Genomic DNA, 25752 nt, shown 5'->3' with positions numbered 1-25752 from the left:
TCCTCAGCACTAGAGCATTTTCCTAGTGTAATTGGATTACTTTTTATCATGCCTTATCCACTATGTCCATTAAGCACAGGTAAAGAATCACAGCTCCAGAGAGACACTTTGAACCTTGGGCTTTCTTACATGCAGCATCTTTCCCCACACTCAGTGGTCTCCTTCAGGCATTGGCATAAGCATCTGGGTTGCAGAAGCACGACGAGATGCTGTCAGCACTGGGAAGGTTGGCTCCCCTCTTACTTGCAAGACTTTTGAGGGTCTTCTCCTGGGCCACACCTTTTCCTGCTGTTCAGCTCAGAAGCACAGGATGCAGCAAAAGGCTCCACGAGCACAAGACCCTGCACCCCCTCCCTGTGCCCTCTCCTCCTCGCTGCACATCCTCTTTTCAAAAGGACCACAGCTGCTCCCAGGTGCAAGAGCACAGCGAGAGCACACCTACCACTCATGTCCCTCTCACAGCTCCCTTCTGCTCAGGTGCTCCTGCATTTTACAGTCTGCTGCATGAGCACAGGCAGCAGGAACCACACGGGATCTCACCTTCTGCCTCTGTTTGAAAGCCCCCTCCAAGTGTATTTGTGGTGGGCCTGTCCAGTCCCTCCCTGACTCTCAGCACAGATGTACACACACACGTGTACACATACACACAACCTTGTGTGTGGCCCATATTGTTCCTCTTGTACCTACAATCATAGAATCATGGAATAGTTAGGGTTGGAAACAACCTTAAGATCATCTAGTTCCAACTACCCTGTTTCCCCATTATAAAAGGAAATTTGGTGGATTTAGAAAAAGGCAAATCATATCAAGCTGCATCTCATTTTTAAATTGTATGGAACTATAAATCACCTGATTGGTTGTTTTAGTCTTTTTCGCAAAAATTACAAGTATGGTGATTATTCCTAATTCACCATCTCCACAATTCCCTGCCCCTACTTTTAACAGAAGCATTCTGTTTGTCTTCTTCTAGTCGTCTTTAAAAAAGGCAATAAGCTTTCTGAGCATCATCTGTCTATTTTTCTACCCATGGAATCATTCTTCCTCTGGTTTCCCTTTTCGTTGCTATCAAAAATGCCTTTAAAATGCCATATTAGTATAAGCAAAGAATAGAAATATTTTATTTTGTGCTTTAAACTTCCTGATTTTGTCTCTGTATGCTCACACTGAGTTTTTTTTAACATACATTTTTAGATATTTCACCTAGTTTCTATGTTCTGCACACTCCCTCCTTGCACTTGAGATTACTGAAGAGCTTGTGATTTCACAGGTAGCTCTTACTGCATTTTCTATCCTTTGTACATGCCCAAATATTTTGTGATTCTGTTTCTACTGTGTTTTGTTTTGGTTTGCTTTTGTTTGTGGGGTTTTTGTTAATTTTGTTTGGGGTTTGTTTGTTTGTTTGTTTTAATTTCTTTCATACACCATCAACTCTTATTGGAGATCTTTTCTTACATAGATTTGATTCCCAGAGATTCAGAGCAGCCCTGCAGAGAAGGACTTGGGGGTGTTGGCTGATGAAAAAATGAACATGAGCCTCCTTCAGTGTGCACTCACAGCCCAGAAAGCCAACCGTATCCTGGGCTGCATCAAAAGAAGTGTGACCAGCAGGTCAAAGGAGGTGATTCTGCCCCTCTACTCTGCTCTCATGAGACCTCACTTGGAGTATTGTGTGCAGTTCTGGTGCCCTCAACATAGAAAGGACATGGAACTGTTAGAACAAGTACAGAGGAGGCCCACGAGGATGATCAGGGGACTGGAGCACCTCCTGTATGAAGACAGGCTGAAAAGGTTGGGGCTGTTCAGGCTGGAGAAGAGAAGGCTGCGTGGAGACCTCATAGCAGCCTTCCAGTATCTGAAGGGGGCCTACAGGGATGCTGGGGAGGGACTATTCATTAGGGACTGTAGTGATAGGACAAGGGGTAATGGATTGAAACTTAAAACAGCGGAGGTTTAGATTGGATATAAGGAAGAAATTCTTTACTGTTAGAGTGGTGAGGTACTGGAATGGGTTGCCCAGGGAGGTTGTGAATGCTCCATCCCTGGCAGTGTTCAACGCCAGGTTGGATGAAGCCTTGGGTGATATGGTTTAGTGTGAGGTGTCCCTGCCCATGGCAGGGGGGTTGGAACTAGATGATCTTAAGGTCCTTTCCAACCCTAACTATTCTATGATTCTGATTCTATCATAAGAATTTACTTGCTAGTATCCCCCGTGTTCATTAAAGTCTGCTACCTTCAAGTCCTTTGCCTTCAGGTTTATGTTACCTTTCCTTCAGTCCCTGAAGCTTAAAACTCCTGTAAGTCTCCCATAACCATTGTCCTCCACACTCTCCAGCTGTTCCTCTCCTGTGGTAGGAACTGACTCCAGGATTGCCACCTGGGGAGCTGCTTTCAGGGCTGCTGCATCACTAAATGCCAGTGACGCACTCACTGAGCAGGCTGTGCCCTAGTTTATCACGTTCTTCGTCACTACTGAAGTAGTCAAATACATCCCCCCCATCCCTCCCAAACCAAAGAGCCCTGGTTTTTTAAATTATTCTGCTAGGTGCTCAAGAAAGAGCCTCACCTATCTGAGGTTCTCAGTTAGGGAACAGAAGATGAGTGTGATGGACGTGATTATTTTAACCATATTATTGCCTGCCACTATTTAGAGATCTGGTCCATAGTGTTCTACACTTTTTGTTTGCAAAGTAATGTATGCATCTGCTTTTCCCTCACCAGTTCATGTTTCTCCAGTTCAATGCTTTCCATTTCTTACCTATGTACGCAGACTTATGTAGACTCCGCAGAGCATCCCAGTGGGAGGAGAGGACAGAGATCCGGCGGTCTCTAAACCTTCCCTGCTTGCAAGATGTAAGAGTTGCACAGAGGAGCACCTCTAAGGGAGATTACTTTAGTCTTCTAAAAGGTCACATAAATTAGGCAGTGAGATTTTGCCCAAACCAGCCGTGATTTGAGTATGAGGACCAATTTATTTCCCACTTCTTTACTAGGCAGCTTTTCTTCTTGAACCGACACAATTTGAAATTTCATGCTGAGACCATGCTAGATCATTCAGTTCAGTTTGATTTGATTATGTCATCTTCATTAGGAACTGACCCTACAATCTGAAACAGAAACATAGTAGCTACATTAAATATCAATAAAATTATGTGCAAATACAAAGATTAACTCATTCTAACGTGACTTTTTTGCTGCATGATCCTGTCATCCTCATCCACATAAAAATTATTCAGCCACAAAAGGCCCTTGAGCATAGCATGACATTTACAGCATCTCTAAGTATTTCTTGTTTATTTCTCATAAATTTCCTTTGGTAATAACTTAGTCACTCAGCAGCACTCTACAGTATACACATACATTACATGATCACCTCATATTTTATACAACACACGTTAAAGTAATTAATTTTCTCAGGCAAATGTCATACCATTTAGTTCATCGTTAGGAGCCAAATATTTGTGCAACCGTTTGTTACAAATATATGCAGAACACTTCAGCTCCGTGGTATTTATTAAGCGTAATTTAAAGGGACACTGCCGAGGTTACAGTCTCAACTTTCACATTAGTTTCTGTTCAACTTGAAATTCCTTTAAGGATTCAACCTCAACTCATTTCTTTCTTTGTCAACTATCCTTTCTATAGCACTTAGCACACAAAAATATGGTCTCACTGTGGTGTGGAATGTACCAGCAACCAGCTAGCATTACAGAAGGTTTCACCTCTCATTTAAACCTTCTTTATCTTTTTCATTGACAAGATCTGAAGTTTGACCCATCTTTAAGGTAGAACCATAGCAAGTAAGAATAGGTACCTCCTTCATAAAAAGAACTGAGCTTAATTACAAGTTCAAACTGAACTTCAAGTTAAGACATTTCTTTCCGTGCTAACACAGGTTATCTCCAAACAAATAGACAAAACACCATCAGGACAGTGACTCTAATTTCAATGGATAGAAGAGAAGCAGGCCATGCAGCATCAGGGCCTTGAAAAACACATTTTAAGGGCATGAAACCACTCTGATAGACAATGAAGCCTGCTTCTCCCATTCCCTACATTAGGTCTTACCCATACCCCTCACACACTGATACGAAAGCCCTTCAGAGTACATTTAGAAAGAGGAAGGGCAGCAGTGGAGCTCTGCAGTAAGAAATTGTACTCAAAGACTTGACAAGGCTGAACCAGACAGCTCCATTCAAGCTAGCAGCCCAAGAAATCTTATTCCCTGCAGACCACTTATTCTTCAGCACCTTCAATCAACAGGTTTGGAAAGGGGGACTTGGCACTTTTCTCACTTATTTTGGCCTTTGATGAGAAAAGCAGCAGTGGAGAAAAGCAGCAGTGAAGAAAAGCAGCAGCACAAAAAGTGGTACGAGTGGAAATGAGAAGGGGTTGGAGGAAGCACAAGCCCAAGAAAGCAAAAAGACAGGAGAAAGAAATATTGAGAAGACACAGCAGAGCGACAGCAGAGATGAGAGTGACTGGAACAGTGCAGTACCTTGGTGAGACTTCGTTTAGGTTATTGTGAATAGCTACGTTTATTCAAGGAAGATGCAGACTGGAACAGGCAGAGAGAAAAGCAGACAAAATTAGGTGTTCAGAAGAATGATGAACTATCATACAGCGGAGTGCCAAAATGTCTGGTTCACTAAACTTGGCAGAGAGCTGAAAGGAGATGTGATTGCTATCTGCCATTACATAAGGAGTAGGCATCGAACGGCACAAAAGACACACTACTCAAAGGACAATGCCAAAACAAGGATGAAAAGGATACGGTTCCCTTGGATGCCTCTAGGCTGGAAGTTAGAATAACGTCCTAATCAGCAAAGGGATTAGGTCTGGGGTAAACCTCAATTCCTAACTTGTTCATAATTGACTAATTTCAGTCAGTTTTGAGAAGCTGGCATTAACCAAGGCTTTTGATCCATACAGATGACCTCACTACCATTAAGGCAGAGCTTGATTAATTTAAGAAACTGTTTCTGGTGCAGTGCCCGCAATTGCCAGTGTCTTGGTCTCTCTGATTGAGGGGATTAATGTCACTCCTGTTCCATTATTATTCTGGCAGACTTCACCAGGTTTGAGACCACTGCTTGGAAGCCCAAAATGTACTTTCTCCTTTGATATCTTACACTGCCTTGATTTTCTCTATGGACAATGCACTATCATATTTGAAGCAGAATGGATGAGTTCTCAAAGCAGCTTTGATCTGTTCTAGATCCTCAAAGCAGACTGCAAGTACAGCTTGAAAGCTTTTTATTTAAAATAAGTGACATTTCCTCCCCTTTCATTTTGATTGAAATAGATGCTGAATGCTGGGCAGATTGTATTGTAAGCTTGATTGCAGAAAGAAAGTGCACTTCTAAACCTGCCTTGATCAATAACTGCTTCTGGTAATTGACTGTAATCTATCTATCTATTTATTGCCATGGGAATTTTAAAAATTGTTGGGGATTTTTTGTTGCTGTTTTATCCATCAGCTGAAGAGATGACGCTGGAAAATGGAGGATGGGAGGAGAGGGAGGAATTGATCAGTCATACAGCCTCAACCAATGGCATATCCTCAAGGCAACTTACAAGACTTGGAGAAATGCCGACAGAATTTTCCTAGGCAGAAGGAAACAGACTGGTAAGTCTGGCTGAACAGAGCCGGGGCTGGGGTTTTTGAGTTCTTGCAGTGCCTTGTTGGCTGGATGGGAGAGCTTTGACAGTGAGCACGGAGATTCAAGTTCCAGGCAAGTTACACCACTGGTGGACAGGAGGAAAGATGTATACCGACACTTCTGCTGAGCCAAATCCCTCATTTCTGTAAGCAAGGCAGGGTGAGAGCAAGAAGAGGAAAGTCATTAAATGTTCCTGACGTGGGTGGGTTTGCTCCCATTGACATCCCAAACAAGGCAGGAGTAAAGGAAAGAAACACAAATACATTCAGGAGGGAAATAGCTGCCTCCCTTCTTTATTGTGGCCACGAGTGTGACCATCATTCTGTAGTGTCTGACACTGTCATCAGGTGTCTGGATGCTGCAGTGGAGGTGACAGTGGCATTTCCCTTGCTCTCATGCAGCTGCCTTGGGGTGGCTGCCCTTTTAGGCTGCCCCTGTTGGAGAGTCACTGTGCCCCCCTGCAACAGGAACTTCACATTCCCAAGTGATTTATCTTCACTCTGAAAAAGATGTTATCTGGAGGGATGAACACGTGCTTTGGTCTTTGTGCAGGTGATGACATAACCTGAAGGCCTTCGCTGTGTTTTGATGAATGGCTATGTGTCTGCCAAGTGCTGTATTCCTACTTTCCTCCTGTAGGCTTTTAGTTGTGTTACCTATCATGGAGTTTTCTTACTTTTCCCAGCAATTACTGCATGCTGTATTAAACCCACAACTACAGTTTAATTGTAAAAAAAAATCTGCATTCTGCTTCTGAATTAAATTAGAGGCTTTTCTGTCAGGTTCATTTTACTAGTGTGGCTGCCTCTCAAATCAGCCCACATAAGGAGGGTGAAGAGGAACGGAACAGCTACTCCATACTGCATATCTCACTGAATATATGCAGCGGGGGCAACTCAAGGGAATCTACTACCCCAGCATATTTCTTTCTCATGTACTTTCAGAAGTGTGGGGGACTGAAGACAGTGGCCCCTCATACTCTCCCCGACTTCAACGATGGGGAAATTGGGCTGATTGCAAACATCCTCCAAAAGCTCACACCTTATGTAAAAGAGCTGGGTATCATGAGTAGGAACTTCAGAGTACTTTAAACTGGCATGGCAGTGAAACATGCCCACCAACCTTGTTCTGTGAACAAGCAAAACTTCTTCCATCAAGTTTCCAGAGGCTGATGAATTTGTGAGATGGTGTGATGGGGCGGGGACAGGAAGGGAGGAAAATCAAGCTCCGGCATGGAGGCTGCACCAGCGAGGTATCACCACTGGGGGTACCACAGCTTCTACCCTTCTCCCTGCTCAATGCCTTGCTTCCCCAAAAGGCCTTGCAAGTTAGAGCGAGGTGACACAAGTGCAAATGGGCCTTATGTGCTGAATCTGAACAACTGGCCTTGGAGGGATCATTTGGCCTAAGGAAACCTTCCAATGAGACCAGTCTGCATGTAACTGTTTTCTCCTATCCCCCATAGCATCACCAGGAGAAAAAGGTTATGGGCCATGAGCTGTGGAAATTCATGCTTAATACCTTGTCTTCTTGGGGCAGGGAGTGGCTGCAGCAATAATGTGCCAAACACCTGTGTGGTACATGGCCAGCACAGACCCATAGCTGCAAAAATGCCCTATTTTCCTTGTGTGTGTTCTCTGAAACACCTCACAGCTGCAGCCAAAAATCATAGTCTGTGCACTGTTTTCTGGCCCTAGAGAAGTATCTTCATATGCTTTCTACATGTTCATTGACTGTTGAAAACAAAATGATTAACTGCTGGAACAGGTCCAGAGGGCCACTAGGACGATCAGGGGCTGGGGCACCTCCCGTATGAAGATAGGCTGAGAAAGTTGGGGCTGTTCAGGCTGGAGAAGAGAAGGCTGCGTGGAGACCTCATAGCAGCCTTCCAGTATCTGAAGGGGGCCTACAGGGATGCTGGGGAGGGACTATTCATTAGGGACTGTAGTGACAGGACAAGGGGTAACGGGTTGAAACTTAAACAGGGGAGGTTTAGATTGGATATAAGGAAGAAATTCTTTACTGTTAGAGTGGTGAGGCACTGGAATGGGTTGCCCAGGGAGGTTGTGAATGCTCCATCCCTGGCAGTGTTCAAGGCCAGGTTGGATGAAGCCTTGGGTGATATGGTTTAGTGTGAGATGTTCCTGCCCATGTCAGGGGGGTTGGAACTTGATGATCCTAAGGTCCTTTCCAACCCTAACTATTCTATGATTCTATGATTTGCTCTTTCCCCCTGTATGCTAGCTAGCTACAGGTAGCTCTGTGTGTATCTGTGTTTGATTCGTCTCATCCTACCCCACAGGTGATTACTGCAATGACTATTAGTGTCTGATAGTTTGCTAAGAAATGCCTAAGGAATTTATAGGTGAGGTAGTTATAGGTAATATTTTCCATTCTTTATTTCTGGTACCTAATTAAGTGCATGTCAGAGTTTAACTTCTGTTCATGTTCCAGGGTGCTTGCATGATGATCCACATGGGAACATAATTCACTTCAAACTAGGCAGCCTGGGAATAATCTAATTTCAGACAGCCCAGCCTTAACATGGCCTGTAAAACCAGTCCCAGAAAGAGGATGTAGTAAAACATATGACAGAAGCAGAGATGTCTTCACAGTGAAGTGATACTAAATTATGCTGATTTTAGTCGAACTTTCCTAATCTAAACTGACACATCTTGGAAGTGGAAGACCTGGTCTTCCACTCAGACAAATGGACTAACAAGGCCCTGAAGCCAATGGCGTTTGGTCAAACTAAAACCCAATTTTATTTTATTTTTCATTTTTTCAAAAGATAAGTCTTTTCTGAGAAGCTGTGAGTTCCTCAGAAGTTCACAATTTGAGTACCCTCACTGATTTCAAGTTTGCTAGAAAAACACAATCTCAATACAAAGAGACTAGAATCTCTCTTTTCTTCACAAAACCAGTATTTCCCACGTTTTCCTCAGCTTTAGCTCCCCTCCTGCTTTCTCCTTCCTTTGAACTGTACAAATAATGCAGTCTTACGTACATTCACCACTATTATCAGAAGAGTACTGTCAGAATATACAGTTTACTACTGCCAACTACTTGCCTTTGTTGTCATTAACAATCCTCATTTAATAAAAAGCTTTTATCAAAAATGCTTTTTCTGTAGTACTTTTATTTTTCCCAGAAAAGGCACTAAAATTAATTTGTTTTCACTTGGTCTGTATTGAGTGAATATAGAAGGAATAAAAAGACAACACATGTAAGAGAAACCCCCAAGGGAAGGTAATGCAGAAAGAAACAATTCTGTTCTAAAATAGAATACACTTTTTGTTTTGGGTTGGGGGGGAGTGGTTCACTTTTGAAAGCAAAAGAATGATTGAAGACTGGTGGAAAACATCACATTGTAACTGTGCTTTTGGTGTAAAAGGAAGATGCTTCCCATCTCTGCAGCTCCCTGAGACTTCTTTTGTGGGTGAGGCAGAAGGTAATTTGATCTGAAGAACAATTTGATATGAAGGCTAGGGACCATGCATGGGATTTTTTGATGGAAATGCATTGGAATCTGATGCTGTGCCCTTCATTAACCTTCCTAAAGAAGTGCTGCTGTTTCCCTTGCATGTTTTTCACTTGGAACAACAGTTTTATTATTGATATCAGAAGAGAATTAAGACATTTAAACTGCCCCACTATATAAAAAGCCACAAAACCCAAACAAGAGATACCAAATCTGAATGACAAATGAAGTGAAAGAAGACACTAACTTCACTGTTGTGTTCTGTTGATGGTTGCTCCCCAAATGAGAAGTTGTGCCATTAGTTGCAAGGGGCCTATGGGAATTCTGCATGAACCCACAACTGGGCCGGTTTGCTAATCTCAGGGAGACGTGTTGGCACATACCTGTTATAAAATGGATCCAAACACTTCCTGGGGATCCTCACTCCCTAATGACAGCTGCCAAAACTGAAAAGTATGTTTTGAGTATGCCAGCTGTCTCCTGTGCAGTGTTTGTCAAAAGACATGCTGAAAGGATACTGGGGATTACACGAACATGCAAAGAACAATGGGTGATGCTGAAGAGCTTCACTGCTGAAGTGTGGCAGTGCTGCGTGTCCTGCAATAACTCTTTCAGAATTTGCACCTCTTCCTTTTTCCCTTCCCAGGCCAGGGGTGATGGGGGCAACTCTTGGCAAAAAAAAAAAAAAAAAAAAAAAAAAAAGTGAAAGAACTTTCACTGAAATTCCAGATTTTTAAATAAGAACATTTTTGCTCAAATACCAATTCAGTTAGTGAATGCTGTACAGGGAGTGCCTCCTAGGCTCATTCAGATTGAACACATTGCCCATGCTGTTCCACGAGCCTCTGTTTCAGGGAGAAGAGATGACATGTTATGGGAATTTCATGGTCTAATGCATCGTAGAGTATGAAATATGGCAGGGGAGTTCCACTCCTTCTATGAGAATAAGAATGTGAAGCAACTGAAGTACAGCTCCTCTGAGACGGCATGATGGCATATCAGAACTGAAATATTTGGGCTTCAGCTAACTGTTTTATCCATATCTTATCTATTTTGTCCATAAACTTTTATTTTTTCTTCTGTAAAAAGCAATTCTAATTAAAAAAATATATTCATGAACAGCTTAATGTAAAATGGAGGAACATTATATGGTGTGGTGGCTGTTCTCTGGAATAGGTTGTGGGGGCAATCTGGAAGGCATCGTCCCTTATTAACAAGGAAAATGTTACTTCCATTAAAGAAAGAAACAGCCTCCCCCCCCCCCCCCCCAGCCATCCGTGAGAAACTCTCAGTGTATTTTCTGTTTGAAATTTAAATTTGAGTGTAATACCACCCACTGTATGAAACGAATGTGATTAAAATGATGATTCCTTTCATTTTCAATTAAAATACACTTTAAATGTTTACCTTTCCGCACTAAATGCAAATGCAGGTGCATAATCCAGCACTGGGAAACCAGAAAGTGGAAACCCACTGACCTAGTTTCACCATCCCGGTGGACTAAAATGCAAAAAATAAACCAAATAGAAGATGGAAAAGCATCCCACCCCTCGCATTCCAAGCCCGCCAGGGCCCCACAGTAAAACTTGCTGCATTAAACTCACAAAATGGGAAACAGTAAGAATTAATATATGCAGAAAACGGAAACGTGGTGGGATTGGCCCCATCCATGACCCTGGTTCCAGCACTATTTTTGGGGGGACCCCGTCCAGCAAGCTGGAGATGGGGGAAGGAAAGGGCTGCTCAGAGCTCTGGGCCTGAGAGAAACCTAGAGAGATTTGTGGAGAAGATGGAAATGAATACTGGAAAATTAAACACACGGATTCGCACTTAATCCTGGTTCGGTCCCAAAAGCCACAGGCACTGATCAGCCTCCCGCTTCTGAGGGCTCACCGCCGCACCCCCGCGGGGCCGAGGCTCCTGAGGACGAAGGCCAGCTCCCACCTCCCTCATATACCGCCTGGGCGGGCGGTAACACGAGGGGAACCGGCGGCGGTGCAGCAGGGAGCCGGCACTGGTCGTGCCGGCGGTGCTCGGGAGCCCCGAGCCGGACCCGGTCGGTCCCTGCAGCGCCTCACTCGGCAGGACTTGACACTCGGGAAGGTTCGGTTTTGCTCCGCACCGCCGCCCTTCGCCCCGCCCCCCGTGACGCCACCGGTCTCCAGGCAACGGCACCCCCGGCGATGCAGGCCGGCCGGAGAGTGGGTTTGTCGCGGGGCTCCCGGCGGGCCGGGGCGGCCATGGCGCTGCCGTTCCTGCCCGGGGTTTCCCGCGACCGGAACGTGAGTGATGGTGGAGGGGACGCCTCTTGTCCTTCACTCTCCAGCTCTGGTGTCGGGGCTGCTGCGGTGGCGCCGCTGACGCTAGCGTTGGCGTCCGTTGGCCCAGCCTACCCCCTCAGGCCAGGCCGGGGGCGATGTGGCCGCCATGCGGTGGGCCCTGGCAGCACTCCGCCTGCTTGAGGGGGGAACAGGGTGAGCTGTGGTGGCTGTCGGTGGAGCCGGCCAGGGCGGGTGAGGACTGGGGCAAGAGCCGGTGCCATGGCGAAGGCCTCCACCCACCCCCCAGCCCTTACAGGGCACGTAGAAAACAAGGTGCCGCTGAGGGTACAAACGGCCTCCAGTTTTACCTTGGGAGTGGGAATATTGTGCGGCCAGGTCGGGACTAGGGTCTGGCAGCTGCTGTGGGGCGATCTGAGCTCTTGAGTCTCTTAACAAAACAAAATAGGAAGAGGCAGATACCCTCTAAATAAACCAAAAAGTCTTTGCAGAGGAGGGGGGAACCCTCGGTATGCTAGTGTGGTTTTTCAGTTTCCTGTACTATTAAATACCAGCATGTGGCTATATGAATATATAAGATGGTATTTTTATCGTGCGCTACAGCAGTAAACAAAAGAGAAGCCTGCCATTACTGCTTCAGACTTGTTTGTCAAGGATAGCTAGAGATATGCTGAATACAGTCTGTACTCTGAAATGGTGCAGGAGGTAAGGAAGGATTTGGGCATGGCCACTGTAGCTGGTGCCTCATGAAACAAGGTGGACTTTCTTAATAATGTTACAATGTCTGGATGGTAATCAGTCTTTTTCACACTATGAACATACAGTGGCTGTTGGAGCCACGCTTCTGCATCCTGACTAGGGTTGCTTTGGTCTGCCCTAAGAGAGACTGTTCAGGGACAATCTACAATTGGTTTGTGAACACACATGTATTGATGCCAGTGATACTATAAGTATCAGTACCCCTTCAGTATGAGACTTTTCCAAGCTCATAGCATATTTGGAGCCTACTTTATGGGCTACGAATCATTTTGCAGTAAGTGTGTTCCAGCTCTCAACCCCCACCTTCCCCCAAAACAGGTAGATGCAATTGTAGCTGGAACAGGCAGCATGAAATTGCACAGAAATATGTGGACTCCCCAGCCTTGCTTTGTGTGTGTCAGCATTGCACAGGGATATGCAGACATTGGGCCTCTTGCAGGAGGAGCCCAGCTTACAAGTGAGGATCTTTCAGGCAATTTCCTTGCAACTAGCTAGCAGCAGGCTGGGAACAACTCTTTTGGAAGAAAAAAAAAAAAGGTGAATCCTCAGTTTCTCTTGCTGCATTCAAATTTGTATTGTAAACGGCTGTGTGTATAACACTTGAGGTAGCTGAGTGGGCATATCAGCAACATTGAAATAGGTGTGTACTATTGGTATCTGCAGGGTGGAAGCAGAATAGCTCAGCTCAGTGTTAGCTGTGACTTTATTGTTCTCCAAATTTCAATTTAACTTAATGAACAGGGATTATTTGCTTTGGAGTGTGATGGAGTGAGTTGTCTTCAGAGCTCCACAGGAGCAGTGGTGAGGTTTTGTGATAAACGTGGTGCTTCCTTTCTCAGAGAAAAGACAGTGTTTTGCTTCACATACTTGGGAAGAGTTACACAGAGAAAGCATTGAACACCCCATGCTGAAGTACATATAGTGTGTATATGTGTTATGAGAACCAAAGGTGTGAAAACCAAGCCACAGTTGTCACGAGACAGCATTGTGAGACCATGGTTATACCTTTGTCAGAGCTCCACATCCCTCTTTTTGACAGTCCTTGAGATAGTGGAGTTCATACTGATAACTTGCCTTTCTAAAAAAGTGTTTCTATCTTCACTAAGTTGTTAGCTATTAGATTTAATTTTAATATAGTTCCACAAATGAGAGGCTAAGAAGGGCATATTTAAAGGAAAACCAAAAAAGTGCCGTTTCTATAGATAAATTGAAGAGGAAGAAAGTATTTACACCTGTCGTTACCCTATGCATCACCATCAGTGCCTCTTACTGCACACAAACTACAGTAGCAAAGTGCCCCATGGAGAAGGACAAGTGGAGGACAGGAGGTTGCTTCTCCTGCCAGTGCTTGGTTTATAATTATGGGTATTAATTCCACTCTTACCATTGTTAAAGCTACTGCTGCAATCCTCTTTTCTCTGCCCCTAATGCTTCCACCTGCCTCGTATATAGGATCAGGTAGTGGAAGAGGAGCGTATATTTTTTTTCTACCGTAGTTGTGTTTAATAAGGTGGCTTGGCTGTCTCCAGAAAAACAGAGCTTTAAGGTAGTCAGGGACAATGGACTATAACTTAAGGCAGCAGGGACTCTACTGGGAACTTGGGAGTAAGGGATCTTTTCACGGTACTTAGGTCTCTGGCCCTTGTACTACTCCTTTGTCATGATTATTATTACTTCTAGTTCGCTGTACCAAGAACGCTTAATTCCTCTTTAGCCAGGAGCAGAAACGCTTCATTTCCGGCCATGAACAAGGGCAGGGAGGCCTGGCGGCTCACAGCCGCCCCTGGTGCTGGCAACTGGGAAAAGCAGCAGCCGCTGGCTGGCTTTTACTGTTTTTCTTTCTCTTAACTGCAACCGACTGGTGCCCGATTCAGCAACTTCTTGTTCCTCGGGCATCACAGCTTCTGAGACTGGAGGGGAATGAGCACTTTTAAAACAGACAAAGTGGTTCCAACTGTAACGTAAGGAAATGTTTCCTTTGTGCTAAATTAATAGCTGGTATGAAAGGGGCAGGCACAGCACAAGCAGTGCCATGGTTGATCGGCTGGAGAAGAATGACAGTTGTAGTAGAAGGTGTCCGGGGCGTAAAATATTTACAAAGAGAGGAAAAGGAAACACCCCTATTTTTTTCAGATCTCTTTAAAATCAAAATGACAGTAGTTTGTGTACACATAAGCCCACTCATCAAATAAAACCTCTTTACCTCCTTTAAAATCCTTATTCCCTGAACAGAAGTCCAAAGATAAGCTGCTCATCAGCAGTGCCTGTCATGTTCACATGTGGGCGATCAGGAGATGTAGCACAGGCTGGGATTCTGAGCGCAGATTAGCCTATCTCCTGCCCTTTTCAGGGGCTGGCTAATGGGCAGAAGTTGTGTCTTTCCCCTTTGCCTTGGCTGGGGAGGCCATAGTCTGTGCTGGGAGTGCTGCTGCTCTTCAGCAAGCCAGCACTCCTCTGTCCTGACAGCTTTAGAGAAGGGTCCTTGTCTGCCCGTCAATGGCAGGATGTGGTACTGACACATTATTTACCATCCTGTTGCATTGGAGAGTTTATTAATTTCTTTATTTTCACAGACAGTAATTTGTGACTTACCCATTTGAAAATTTCACTACCTGTTGTATACCCTTGAAAACGGGAATTCTTCAATTGTTTTCTCTTGTTCCTGACACTGAAGCCAATATGTAAGGACCACAGGGAGATGTAGGTACTTCTGACTGCAGAGCCCAACTGATACAGAAATTGTGCAATAATGAGATTTTCAGCTTTGTCCATACATTATATGTGTGTTACCTGTTTGTTAGGGCAGAAAAGCACAGATCTTGATAACCATGTTTAATTCTGTGTGTGGTAGAAATGTAGCATATGACAGGTTTGCTCTGTTACCATGAGAAAAAGTTAGCGCATTTGGAGTTTGAACCACGTTAAGGCTGACACTGGTGACAGTGCAACAACATTTTTGTTAGCAACGTTACTTTGTTAGTATTAGTGGTCTACCACTTGTTCTGAAAGGCAGCTGCCCCTTCTGACACCAAATTGATGTTGCCTTACATCAGCAGCTAAGGGAGAGGACCACATACTTGCTTGGGTGAGATATACCAAGTGCTTGCTGACCAGTGTATTTTCTTGCCAAAGGTTAGAAATCCCTCTCAAAGAGAGAATTCAATGCAACAGTTTTGCATGGCATTTCTCAGAGAATTGGACAATGAGTTTATAGATTTCAGGAGGAAAAGTACATCCTTGAGAGTATCAGTTTCCGTTGCAAACTAGTGGCACAGCAGAAATTCCACATCTTCTTATGTGAGCTTGGAATTGCCCTCAACTGTGCTACTCTTGCTGTCTCTGTTTCCTGGCTTGAGTATTTTCTGTGGCTCTGTGATCACTGGCACGAAAATAAGACATTTTTTTTCTTGAAGAAGTGCTTGCCAACCTCTTTATAAGTAAGCCTGCCTGCTGTGCCTTCCCTTCTTCTTTCTCTGGCCTTCTTTCCTGAACTATTTCCAGTGCCTCCTGCACCTCAGCCGCCTTCCCCCAGATTTCTGTGTGTTCACAACTGACGAACCCAAATCTTCCTGTAGCTGCCTGTCAGGGTTGCATTTTGGACCCTTTTCTTTATATCCATCTGTTGCCTTCTCTCAGGCTGTACCAGCTCAGGCAGCAAGGGTGAGCTAATAGAATCATAGAGTAGTTTGGGAAGAGATCTTTCAAGATCATCTATTCTACCCTACCTGTAATGAGCAGAGACATCTTCAACTAGTTCAGGTTGCTCAAAGACCTTTCAACCTGACCTTGAATGTTTCCAGGACTGGGGCATCCACTGCCACTCTGGTCATCCTGTTCCAGTGTTTCTCTTTGTAAACAATTTCTTCCTTGTATCTAGTCTGAATCTACCCTCTTAGTTTAAAATCATTATCTCTTGACCTATTGCTACAGACCCTACTAAAAAGTTTGTCCCCATATTTCTTATAAGCCCCCTTTAAGTATTGAAAAGCCACAGTAAGATCTTCCTAGAGCCTTCTCTTCTCCAGGCTGAACAACCCCAGCTCTCAATCTGTCTTCACAGGAGACGTATTCCAGCCCTCTGATCATTTCTGTGGCCCTACTCTGGACCTGCTCCAACAGGTCCATATCTTTCTTGTACTGATTCAGGATCTTCGTGTTGATGTACCTTGTTCTGGGGTCTATTCGAGGGGCACCAGCGTTCCTAGGAACAGTGTCTTAAGGCGTGCCTCCTTTTACAGTACTACTTAACCTCTGAACATACTGAAACCTCTGCAGCAAGCTGGGGATGATGAAAGAGTTGAAAATCGGTCATGTGAATGTGGCTGGCACAGCATGCAGCATTTGCATTTATGTCCATTGCTTAACCAAAGCAACTTGGAACTATATCAGCAGCCTGGAGTAGTTCAGAAATGCCACAGTTCATCCTGATACAGGATTTGAGCCAGACCCCCACAGTGTAGCTGCTGTTCTCAAGATGGGAATTCGAAGTGGATACAGTGAAGAAAACTAGACTGCTACAGGCAGTTTCTGCCATAACTCCCTGTGGAACTTAGTTAAAACAACATAGATCCTGAGACAGTGTGTGCACAGGGCTCCCACATCGCTCCAGGCACTGTGGTGAGAGATTTCCAGTTGCGTTTGGTTCAGCTGAAACATGCAGCTCCCTGACGAGTTTGCTGTGACTCTACCAGTGTTTTAAAGAGCAAGATGGAGAGAGCATGAGGTGGTGTTCCCCAAGGACTGCAGTGGCTGTGTTTGCAAAGCTAATAGCTGCAGAGAATCCTGACCTTTGCATTAGTCACTATTGAATGTATCCTCAATATTTATTTCAGGCTCACCACACATAAAATGGGCAGCTTTGTTCAGCAGATCTGAACAGGCCAGCCTGTTCAGTTCAGCTGCATTAGCACAGCAGACACAGTAAAGCTCTCACAGATTTCTTTTAGAAGTCATTTAATATTACTGTGGAGGTAACGTGATGTTCTGTCACTATTTTAGGTTGGATGTGGTCTGAGTGCATTAGCTGAAGTTTCCCAAGTGTCATTTTTCTCTTTTGTGATCTTCGGTTATAATTACTTTTTCCAAACATCTTTTTTTTAAGAAATAACTGTACAGACTTTTAGAACGAAGAGATTATTCTGCATATGGATATAGGTGCTTTTTATGGAGAAGGTGCTTATAGGTAATTCTGTGGTAAGAAGTCTAAAATAGTTTTTCTGTTAAACCTCAAGAAGTTACGAGAATGCCACAGAAGATTCTTAATGGAATTACAGCTGTTGGACCATATATTTTACATATGAAATTGTAATGGTATTGCAGTTTCATCCCTAAATTCTGGAAGATCTCCAGCAGGAGCAAACCTGGATTACTTTGATGAACACTTTAGCACACTGAAGGTGACCAAAATCCAGAAACAGATGAACAGCAGATGATTCTAGAAGTAGCTTTGAGGACATGAAAAGCTTTCCCTTGCTCAGGAAAACTGCCACTCACTGTGCATTGATAACTACGCCTTTCTCCCAACTCATGCTTTGGCAATGGGAGAAAATAATTAAATACTTGCTGTGCCAAAAAGTGGATCTGGTCTATAGCACCTTCAAAATGAATTAGAAGTTTCTGCCTAGAAATATCCCTTTAAAAACTCAGCTTCAATAAAGTTATTCCACATTTGAACAGATAAATGCAGAAATCTCCCTTCTATTCTGACGTCTCCGTATCAGCTTACCAAGGAACAAATTATTAAAAGAAGAAATAGAAGAAAGGGCAGCTCAGTAATGCCCAAAGGAGATAAAGAAAAAACATCCTAAGTGCGGATAAATTACGAAGTGCGTGCCAGACCCCATCAGTGCCTGTCTGTTCCAGAGCCCCGTACTGGGAGAGTGCCTGTGCTCACTTCTTGAGGGAGGGGTGGGATGACCACATGAAGATCCCCTCCTAATGCCTAAATGGTCAGTGCTTACACTGCCCACTGAGGCGCAACATTTTATATCACAGCTCAAGACAATGTGCTGATATGCCATATTTTATTTTGGGCAGTATTCCTGCAAATGTGCAGCTCTTTAATCTTGTTAAATTCTTGGCTTGAGCAATGCTGTGTGACAGGGGGGCTTGGGAGCTGACTAGCTGTTACAGAAATGTTTCCTTTTGTTGATTTTCTCTTTTATTCTGTAACCCTTGTTCTTGAGTTATAAATGTATGGTTCAGGAGTTTTCCTCCTGTTTTCCTTTCTATTATTCTTTGAACTATGATAAATTAGCTATGTGCCCTTTTATTCATCTTTATTCAAAACATTGCTTACCTTTTAAATATCTTCTTTGGAGAAGTGCTTCCAAACTCCTGCCAGTCACTGTCCCCAGTATGCGAACCTTATCTTGTTTTGCAATGACTGTTTCAAAGGGTGCTGGCTGACCCAGCTTTTGTTAACCTAAGCAAGGTAGGGCCACTGATTCTTATGGTATTAAAAAGAATAATATGTAAAAATAGTATGTAATTACTTTTTCATACTACTATCCTTGCAAAAGTGGAATGAAAAAGCATTTCAAGCAAAGGTAAAGCTAAAGTAGTGATTCACGCAATCATGTCAAGGGCAGCTCTCTGTCCTGTGTCACTGGATTTAGGTAACTGCAAGGCAGGTGAACAGCTCGGGATGCAACCTTCAATGTGTAGTAGTTTGTATATATGAGCATTGGATGTTATGAGCCATGAGGTTTGTTATCTGCCTTTCAAATTCCTTACTCTAATATTGATAGAATGAAGTAGCTACTTGGTTACTTTCAGGTTTTACTGCTTCACTGTTTACACTTGATCCCAGAAAAGCTGTGCTGAGCATGTGTTATTTTGGAGCATTTCCACATTGCCATAATGAAAAATCATTATTTGTACCATTTTTTTGTTTATGATAGTAACTTAGAGTTGCCTATGCCTTTTTGGGGAGTAATGGTTTAAATATATCCATTATAACAGTAATAATTAGTGATGCCCGGTCTTCTAAATACAGAAGGGGAAGCAATTTTAGCACTTTGCTACATTACCAACATAACCTGCTCCAGTGCTGCTATGAAAAATTTTATTGTCCATCCTTTTCCTCTACACAGAGCCTGTTCTGTGCTCTGCCATAGTATTAGTTCCTTCCCCTTAGGTTTATCTTTCCGCATGTTCATCGAGTCCCAGGCTGGGGAAGGGCACAGGTATGGTAGTCTCCGTCTTCCCTTACTTGTTGTGCTGGGGTGAGTTACCCAGTGGCCTTTTTCTGCCTTCCAAGACCAAGTGTTTGAAGGATTTGAGAGGGTGAAGAAGGGAGGTATAGTGGAGGGAGAGGAGCTAATGAGTCAGGATTGCTGCTCATGGCAGGAAGAGTTAGTGGAACTTTCTGTTGGCTTTTCCTATTCCCCTCTCCTCTCCTGTGAGGCTGATGTGTAGGGCTGTTAAGGGATTGCTGCCCAATCACAGCTCACAATGACTGCCACCATTTGAGAGAATTGGCCAGCAAATCAGGCAGCTCATTAGGAAGGACATGCCCTTCAGGGACTGATATTCATGTCAGGCCAGAAGCTTTTCTATATCCCTTTACTGGCTCCAGCTCCAGCCAAGAAATGCAAGTAGGCAAGATGGGTTTCTTTGGAGTTGATGGTGCACATTTTTTTAAGCATTCCCTCCTTAATTGAATAAAAAAATTAGTAATAATATAAAGAAATCACTACAGAAATCTTCTTTTGGAGTAAACTCAGATGGAATGAATATTCTGTGATTTAGATCCAACCTTCCAAAATCCAAGTATATTCACTAGTACAGAGCTGTTTATTCTACACTTGGAGATACAAATGTAAATAAGGTCTTTGACATAAGTAATAAGAGCAGGCTGTTCTCTGGGTACTCCTGAACTGTTTCTATTTGTCCTCTGAAGATCTGTAAAGAAGGTTTCCCCCCTCTACCTTTTGCAGCAGTTCTCATGGGTGACTTGCTTCTTTCTATCTCATACTTCAATCCTTGTTGCAGGGGAGAGGGAGGATTAAAACCACCTGATACCATTCTGTCTCTGAGCCTGGGTAAATTGCTGGAATATTTTTCAATTTTCATCTATAATGCTGGCAATTTGACCATTGAAATATGTCATTTCACTTGCAGCATTCCAGTTGTTACAGGTTTTTAGACTCTGTTTTAAAAGTAATTACAGAGAAACTTTTATGTGATTAATCCTCCTTGTCTAGATAGTTAAATCTCATGGATTTGAAAACAAACACACAGATTTATTTTTTTTTTCTCTTCCAAATTTATTGCAGGTAGGGAAAGAAAAGTTCCACAAGTCACAGCACTGGGGTTTCTGCAATAATGTTTCTATGCTGGTTGATGAAAATAAACCTGGAGTTGGAGGTAAACCACTGCCTGGTCAGAAGCTGACACCTAAACACAGTGTGTTTCCTGAAGGGATGGGAAGTGATGCTCCTGCTTGGGTAGCATTTGACAAGCAGGTACATAGAAATCTGTTTCTGTATGTTTTTTGTGTATAGCTACAATATGACAAAGATGTTATAAAGGAAGGTGAAATTTAGTTAGATATTTCATAAGGTTATTTTGTGCATGCAAAGAAAGTTCCTACACAGGCAAAAAGAGTGGTAGCATCTATTTTTCCATCATATTGGTATATTTGACAATTAATATGAATATGTATTAAGCTGTACAGCAACACAGGAAAATATTTCTGTATATGCAGGATGTAATAAAAATAAGGGAGTGGTTGATGTATTTAATTTTAGAGAAGATCATGACATTGAAGTAATTATTTGGAAGCCTGTGAAGAATTTAAGGTAAGTCCCAGCCCAGCAGAAAATGGGCACTTGAGAACCATGGGCCTCCATGGAGTGCTGTAGACTTGGAATTCCCATATGCCTTCATATTTACTTGATCAAAGTCCTGCTGCCTTTGGTGTGATCTGTCCATGTGCAGGTAGGTTGGTTATGTCCATTATAGACACAGGAATTTTAAATTAATATTTGTATTTTACAAGACTACAGTGACACCTTCAAAGATGGAGAGTTAGGAAATAACTGTAATCTGTGATGATACAAATTTTGTAGCACACTGTCATTACTCTTCATGTTTAAATTTACATTAAATTCTAGTTAGTGATGATTTATTTCTAAAGCAAAAAGCCTACAATCAGAGAAGGAAAATGATCCAGAAAAAGAAATCATTCAGCAGATTGCTGAAATGTTGCATGACTAAATGATTATGGTATTTAAATATTGCGAAGAATGGCTAATCTCATAATTTTTACTTTAGAAGAAAAGCCATGCAGGTAATTGCAGTACAATTACACATTCATTTCTTTGGCAGACCAGAACTACTACAAGAAAATGTAAAGCTTGAACGTGACTTCAGTTAGCATTACCTCTGAAACCCCTACTATTGCTTACATAGTTTTCAGCAGTGTGCTCAAGTACAAAATGGAGGCTTTAGCCAGTCCTGTATGAGCTTTATCTACACCCTTCTTTCAATGAGTGGTGTGCATTTGCTTCTTGGGGCTATATTTAGATTAACATGACTTGGACCCAGCTTTATGAAATAAAGGGCTTAGGTAGGAGGCAGTGGGGACCTGAATTTGGCTGGTGAAATGAGGTAGCTGGCCTTTTGATGTTCCTTCTCTAGTCAGTGTATTCTTCCACAGGGCAATACAGGACAGGACTTTGCAGGTATGAAACTGGCCTCTGGAAGGCTTATGTGTTTGTATCAATTGCAGACTGTTAAAGGGTACTACCCAGTTAATTTGGCTTCCCCAGTTACGAGCCTAGAATGCAGCTGTGTCTTCCAGTGCTGCAGTTTATTACTCAGCAGAAGGACTGCATGAAAAATGATCTAAGTAGTCTGAGTTGATGTTTATCTTTCTAAGTGGTCTGCTTTCTTATAATTTTAATTCGGTTTCCAACTTTCAGCAGTAGCAGAGTAACTGGAATAAGGACAGGCTTAAAACTTTATTATTAAGTAGTTTGAGAAATAGTTTTTGCAATTTCATATGCTTAATAGGAAGCAAGTGTAAATTTAATGTCTTCCACAATTAAGTACATACACAAGGCCTCCTAGGCTTGAAATTAAGTTTATAATTTGATTATCACAGGTGCTAAGGAAACCTTGTGCCAACTTCACAAAATGGCAGAGTTTATTCAATATTTGTTACTTTTGAATTTCATAAGTAGCATTTATTTTTTTAAATAGTAGGATGGAAACTTTGTACAGAGCAATGTACTACAGATGAGACATGAGCTAGGAGTGTTACATTTCGAGTATTTTTTAAAATTAAATTTGCTTTTAAATGAAAAGCAAGACATCTTCTTTTCTGTTCCTTCCCCTCTTCACCCTTCCTGGATCATCTGTTTTGATCTGCAAAACTGCAGTTGGACAATACAGTTTGTGTCGGCTCTGTTGTATGTTCAATGTTTTATCTGACCGTAGTTTTGTGCTTGTTACTTGGAACAGTGGAATCCACAGTTAAAAGTGACATGTGGCCAGAACAATTTTTTATTTATTTTCAACTATTTCATCTGTAGGCTGTTCAGAAACTTGCATGTTGTACTACTTAAACAACCATCATGCATAGTGTGTAGATCCTTTTGTGAAGATTTAATGCCATCAGGTTGAACAGTTAACAGTTATGTCAAATTTGATTATAACTTAATTTCTCTAATGATGGCACATCACAGTGCAGGAGAGTTGATGCCCAAAATGTGTCTGTCATATTATTTGGTGCATGCTGAAACTCTTACCCTTTTAATAGTTTGTGGATAGAGAGTTTTCTTCAGCCTGCCTGAGAAAAGGGAGAGTGGCCTGTTGAGAAGCCTAACTAGGGCACAGGGTGGCTGTTATATGTGCTCCTGAGCAAACCACTAGCTGTTTCTCCCCAGATGTAGGAAAAGAGGTTGTGTTTATCTGTTAGGGTGTTTTAAAATCTGGGTCGCTAGTATTTGTGGAAGTACTTTGAGGTTCTCAGAGGCATGTGCTAAAGGAGTACAGACTTTTAACTGGCCTGTTCTGTCATATAGGGATGTTGGCCAGCTTCCTAGACTTAAAATATTTTTTTTTCAAACCAGGGTCTGCCAGATGCTTATTGAAACATAGAAAAAAGCTAAGTTCTTTTTGATGCTTCAGTGTGTCTAATGAATCAGGAATAAGGGCAATTGAGTTTATTAAATAGAATAATCATGAAAAATGAAGTATGAATTAGCACAGATTTTACCCAAATGCACTGGGGGGAGGGGGCAGGATGAAAACCTGTTTTAGTTAATGTCTTCCTGCACATACTTACCACAGCAAGCTTCCTATTAGATAAGGCACTACTAAGTAGATACTTCTTAGACATTCTCTTAAAATTGGCCTTGGTGATTAAAGACCGTAAGTAATACCAAGAAGTGCAAAATGTGTGGTGGTTTGCTGAGTTTGAGCTGGGATCTCCAGACATAAGGCCACTGTAGTAAAGCACCGAGCACCTCACCTCTGAAGGGATTTTTTTCCTTGCATTATTGCTATTGCAAGAGATCATAAAGGCCAGTTGGCATACCCTCTCTCTGAGATTTCCCCACTCACTGAATTGCAGGACTAGGCAAGTTTCAAAATGCCAGTATTGCAGAGCTCTAAATGACTCCTGAAAAAACACCATTTCTCTCTGATAGTCTTCAGTAGCTTTCATTAGACAGCTTGCAGGATCTGCTTGAAAAGAACTCTCTTTTCCACTTACCTCAACGGTGAAGCCATTACTGTCATAATGCACTTTATTTTCAGCAATTCATTGAATAGCAGTCTAAAATTTGCTTCAGGACCTAGGTAGCTCATTGTGTTATTAGAAGTGCTTTGTTGAGAAGATTTTCCAAGCAGCCTGCTGATAGCTTTATATTTGATTTATTTCTTTACTTTAGACTTCCATCTCTGCTTAGATGTTGTGATAATAAAAACGTCAAGCAAAGAATTTAAAATTTATGGGATTTAATGTGGATTTCTGTTCTTACATTTCTGAGAAACAAATCTACCTCCTGAAATTCATACATTTAGTTACTTATAATCTATACAAGTTTATTTTATTGACATATTTTGCAAAAGCATTGGAGATTTTCCTGCTTTATACTTATTTATTGTTCTTAATAGGTATTGTCTTTTGATGCCTATTTTGATGAAGAAGTGCCTGACAAAAATCAAGAGCTATATAGAATCAGACACTGCAAAATATACTTCTACCTTGAAGATGATACAATTCAAGTGATTGAACCCCGAGTGAAAAATAGTGGCATACCTCAAGGTATCTATTTTTAATAGCGCTTGGTTGTTTTTCCTTTATATCTTTCTTCAGTACAGTTTTGGTCCATTCCAAAGGATACATAATGTAACTTATAGTCGAAATGGGATGTAAATGAACAGGTACAATTGTCTTTTCTTGATACAGATTATAATGTGAACTTTTTTGTTGTCTTAGTTTCTGAAGATGTAGGTTTTGAAAGGTAGAATCCCCTCCCATATTCAAACATACATTTTTTTTCTCTGATAGTTTTTGAAAGGCATAGGATGGTATGTCTTTCGTCAATGTTGTGTCACTTCTGCAAAAGCAATTTGAGTTCTAGATCTCCATTCCAGAGCATAGCTCCTCCTGTCTTGGCACTGACAGTAAATTCTCTAGCAGCAGTTCTGTATTTGTTCATTATCTGCTGCAGTATCTCTGCTGTTATTAAACAGAGTGTGCCTTTGTGCCTTTGTCTGTTGGGTTTTTTTTATGATTAGTGTGCCCTTGGCACAATATTTTTTCCTTGACGCCTCTAAGTTAAGAAGCTACTGAGCTTCAATGCCACATCACTGTGCTTGGGCCAGCCTGAGGACTTCTGGAGGCAAGTTTTCTGAGCTGATTTACTGGAGTACTAACGGACTTGGTTTACATTAAGAAAATGTGACCTAGCGGTCAACATCCTGTTGCAGAAGGGGAACACAGCTGCTTCTTCTTGGTGTTTATGGGTCACTGCCAGAATTAAAAAGTTTTCAAGGGATGTAGTCCAGATAAGCAGGATGTCTTGGGATGAGTATCTTGGGATGACTGCGCCTCCCAATCCCCAAAGATATTTTTTACATTCTCGTGGATCTTAGCACAGCAATTTAAAAAAAATAAGTTAACCATGTAACTATCATATTCTTTTCCAAGATGAGCAGATGCTATCAATTTCTCTGTCTACAGAGCAGGATAATATTTAAAGGTGTTACGTGCATCATTACTGTTAGACCTGGGATAAAATCTTTTAAACCAGTACTTCAGGTCCTGCTCTCCCTATGTTGAATAGTTCTTCTTGTCAGAAATCTTGTTGGCTCTCTGGCAGGAGCTGATTTTCAATTCGGAGAAACCTTGTCCTACTTCTACTGGGGCAATTGCTTTTTGAAGACCTGAAGAAAAGCATGTTGGATCTCTTCTGGGAATTTATAAGTTAGTTACCCCCTACCTGCACTCATATATGTGAGGCAGGAGACATCACTGGGTTTGGATTTTCTTTGTCTTGTGTGTCACAGGAGTGGGAAAGTCTGCTTCTGGATTTTGAGCCTTAGAACAAATGGC

The 25752-nt window shown here is 42.4% G+C and overlaps 1 protein-coding gene across 2 annotated transcripts in view; it reads left to right on the top strand.

The window, feature by feature from the left end:
• The window catches only part of EFHC2 (EF-hand domain containing 2), an 81198-nt gene that overhangs the window by 10097 nt on the left and 45349 nt on the right, over positions 1-25752 (top strand). Inside the window, exons 2-4 of one of the 2 annotated variants that reach the window (XM_031051412.2) lie at positions 5478-5626; positions 20459-20647; positions 24309-24459. In XM_031051412.2, the coding sequence (XP_030907272.2) occupies positions 20516-20647; positions 24309-24459 (283 nt within the window). In that variant the 5' untranslated portion in view covers positions 5478-5626; positions 20459-20515. Of the gene's footprint in view, positions 1-5477; positions 5627-11323; positions 11424-20458; positions 20648-24308; positions 24460-25752 lie in introns of those variants that run through there. The other variant, XM_005151718.4, reaches the window with a different exon arrangement.

Source organism: Melopsittacus undulatus, chromosome 2, assembly GCF_012275295.1.
Source record: "Melopsittacus undulatus isolate bMelUnd1 chromosome 2, bMelUnd1.mat.Z, whole genome shotgun sequence".
Classification (NCBI taxonomy): domain Eukaryota; kingdom Metazoa; phylum Chordata; class Aves; order Psittaciformes; family Psittaculidae; genus Melopsittacus; species Melopsittacus undulatus.
The sequence above is the reverse complement of the archived record's forward strand: the minus strand, read 5'-3'. Positions and strand labels throughout refer to the sequence as shown.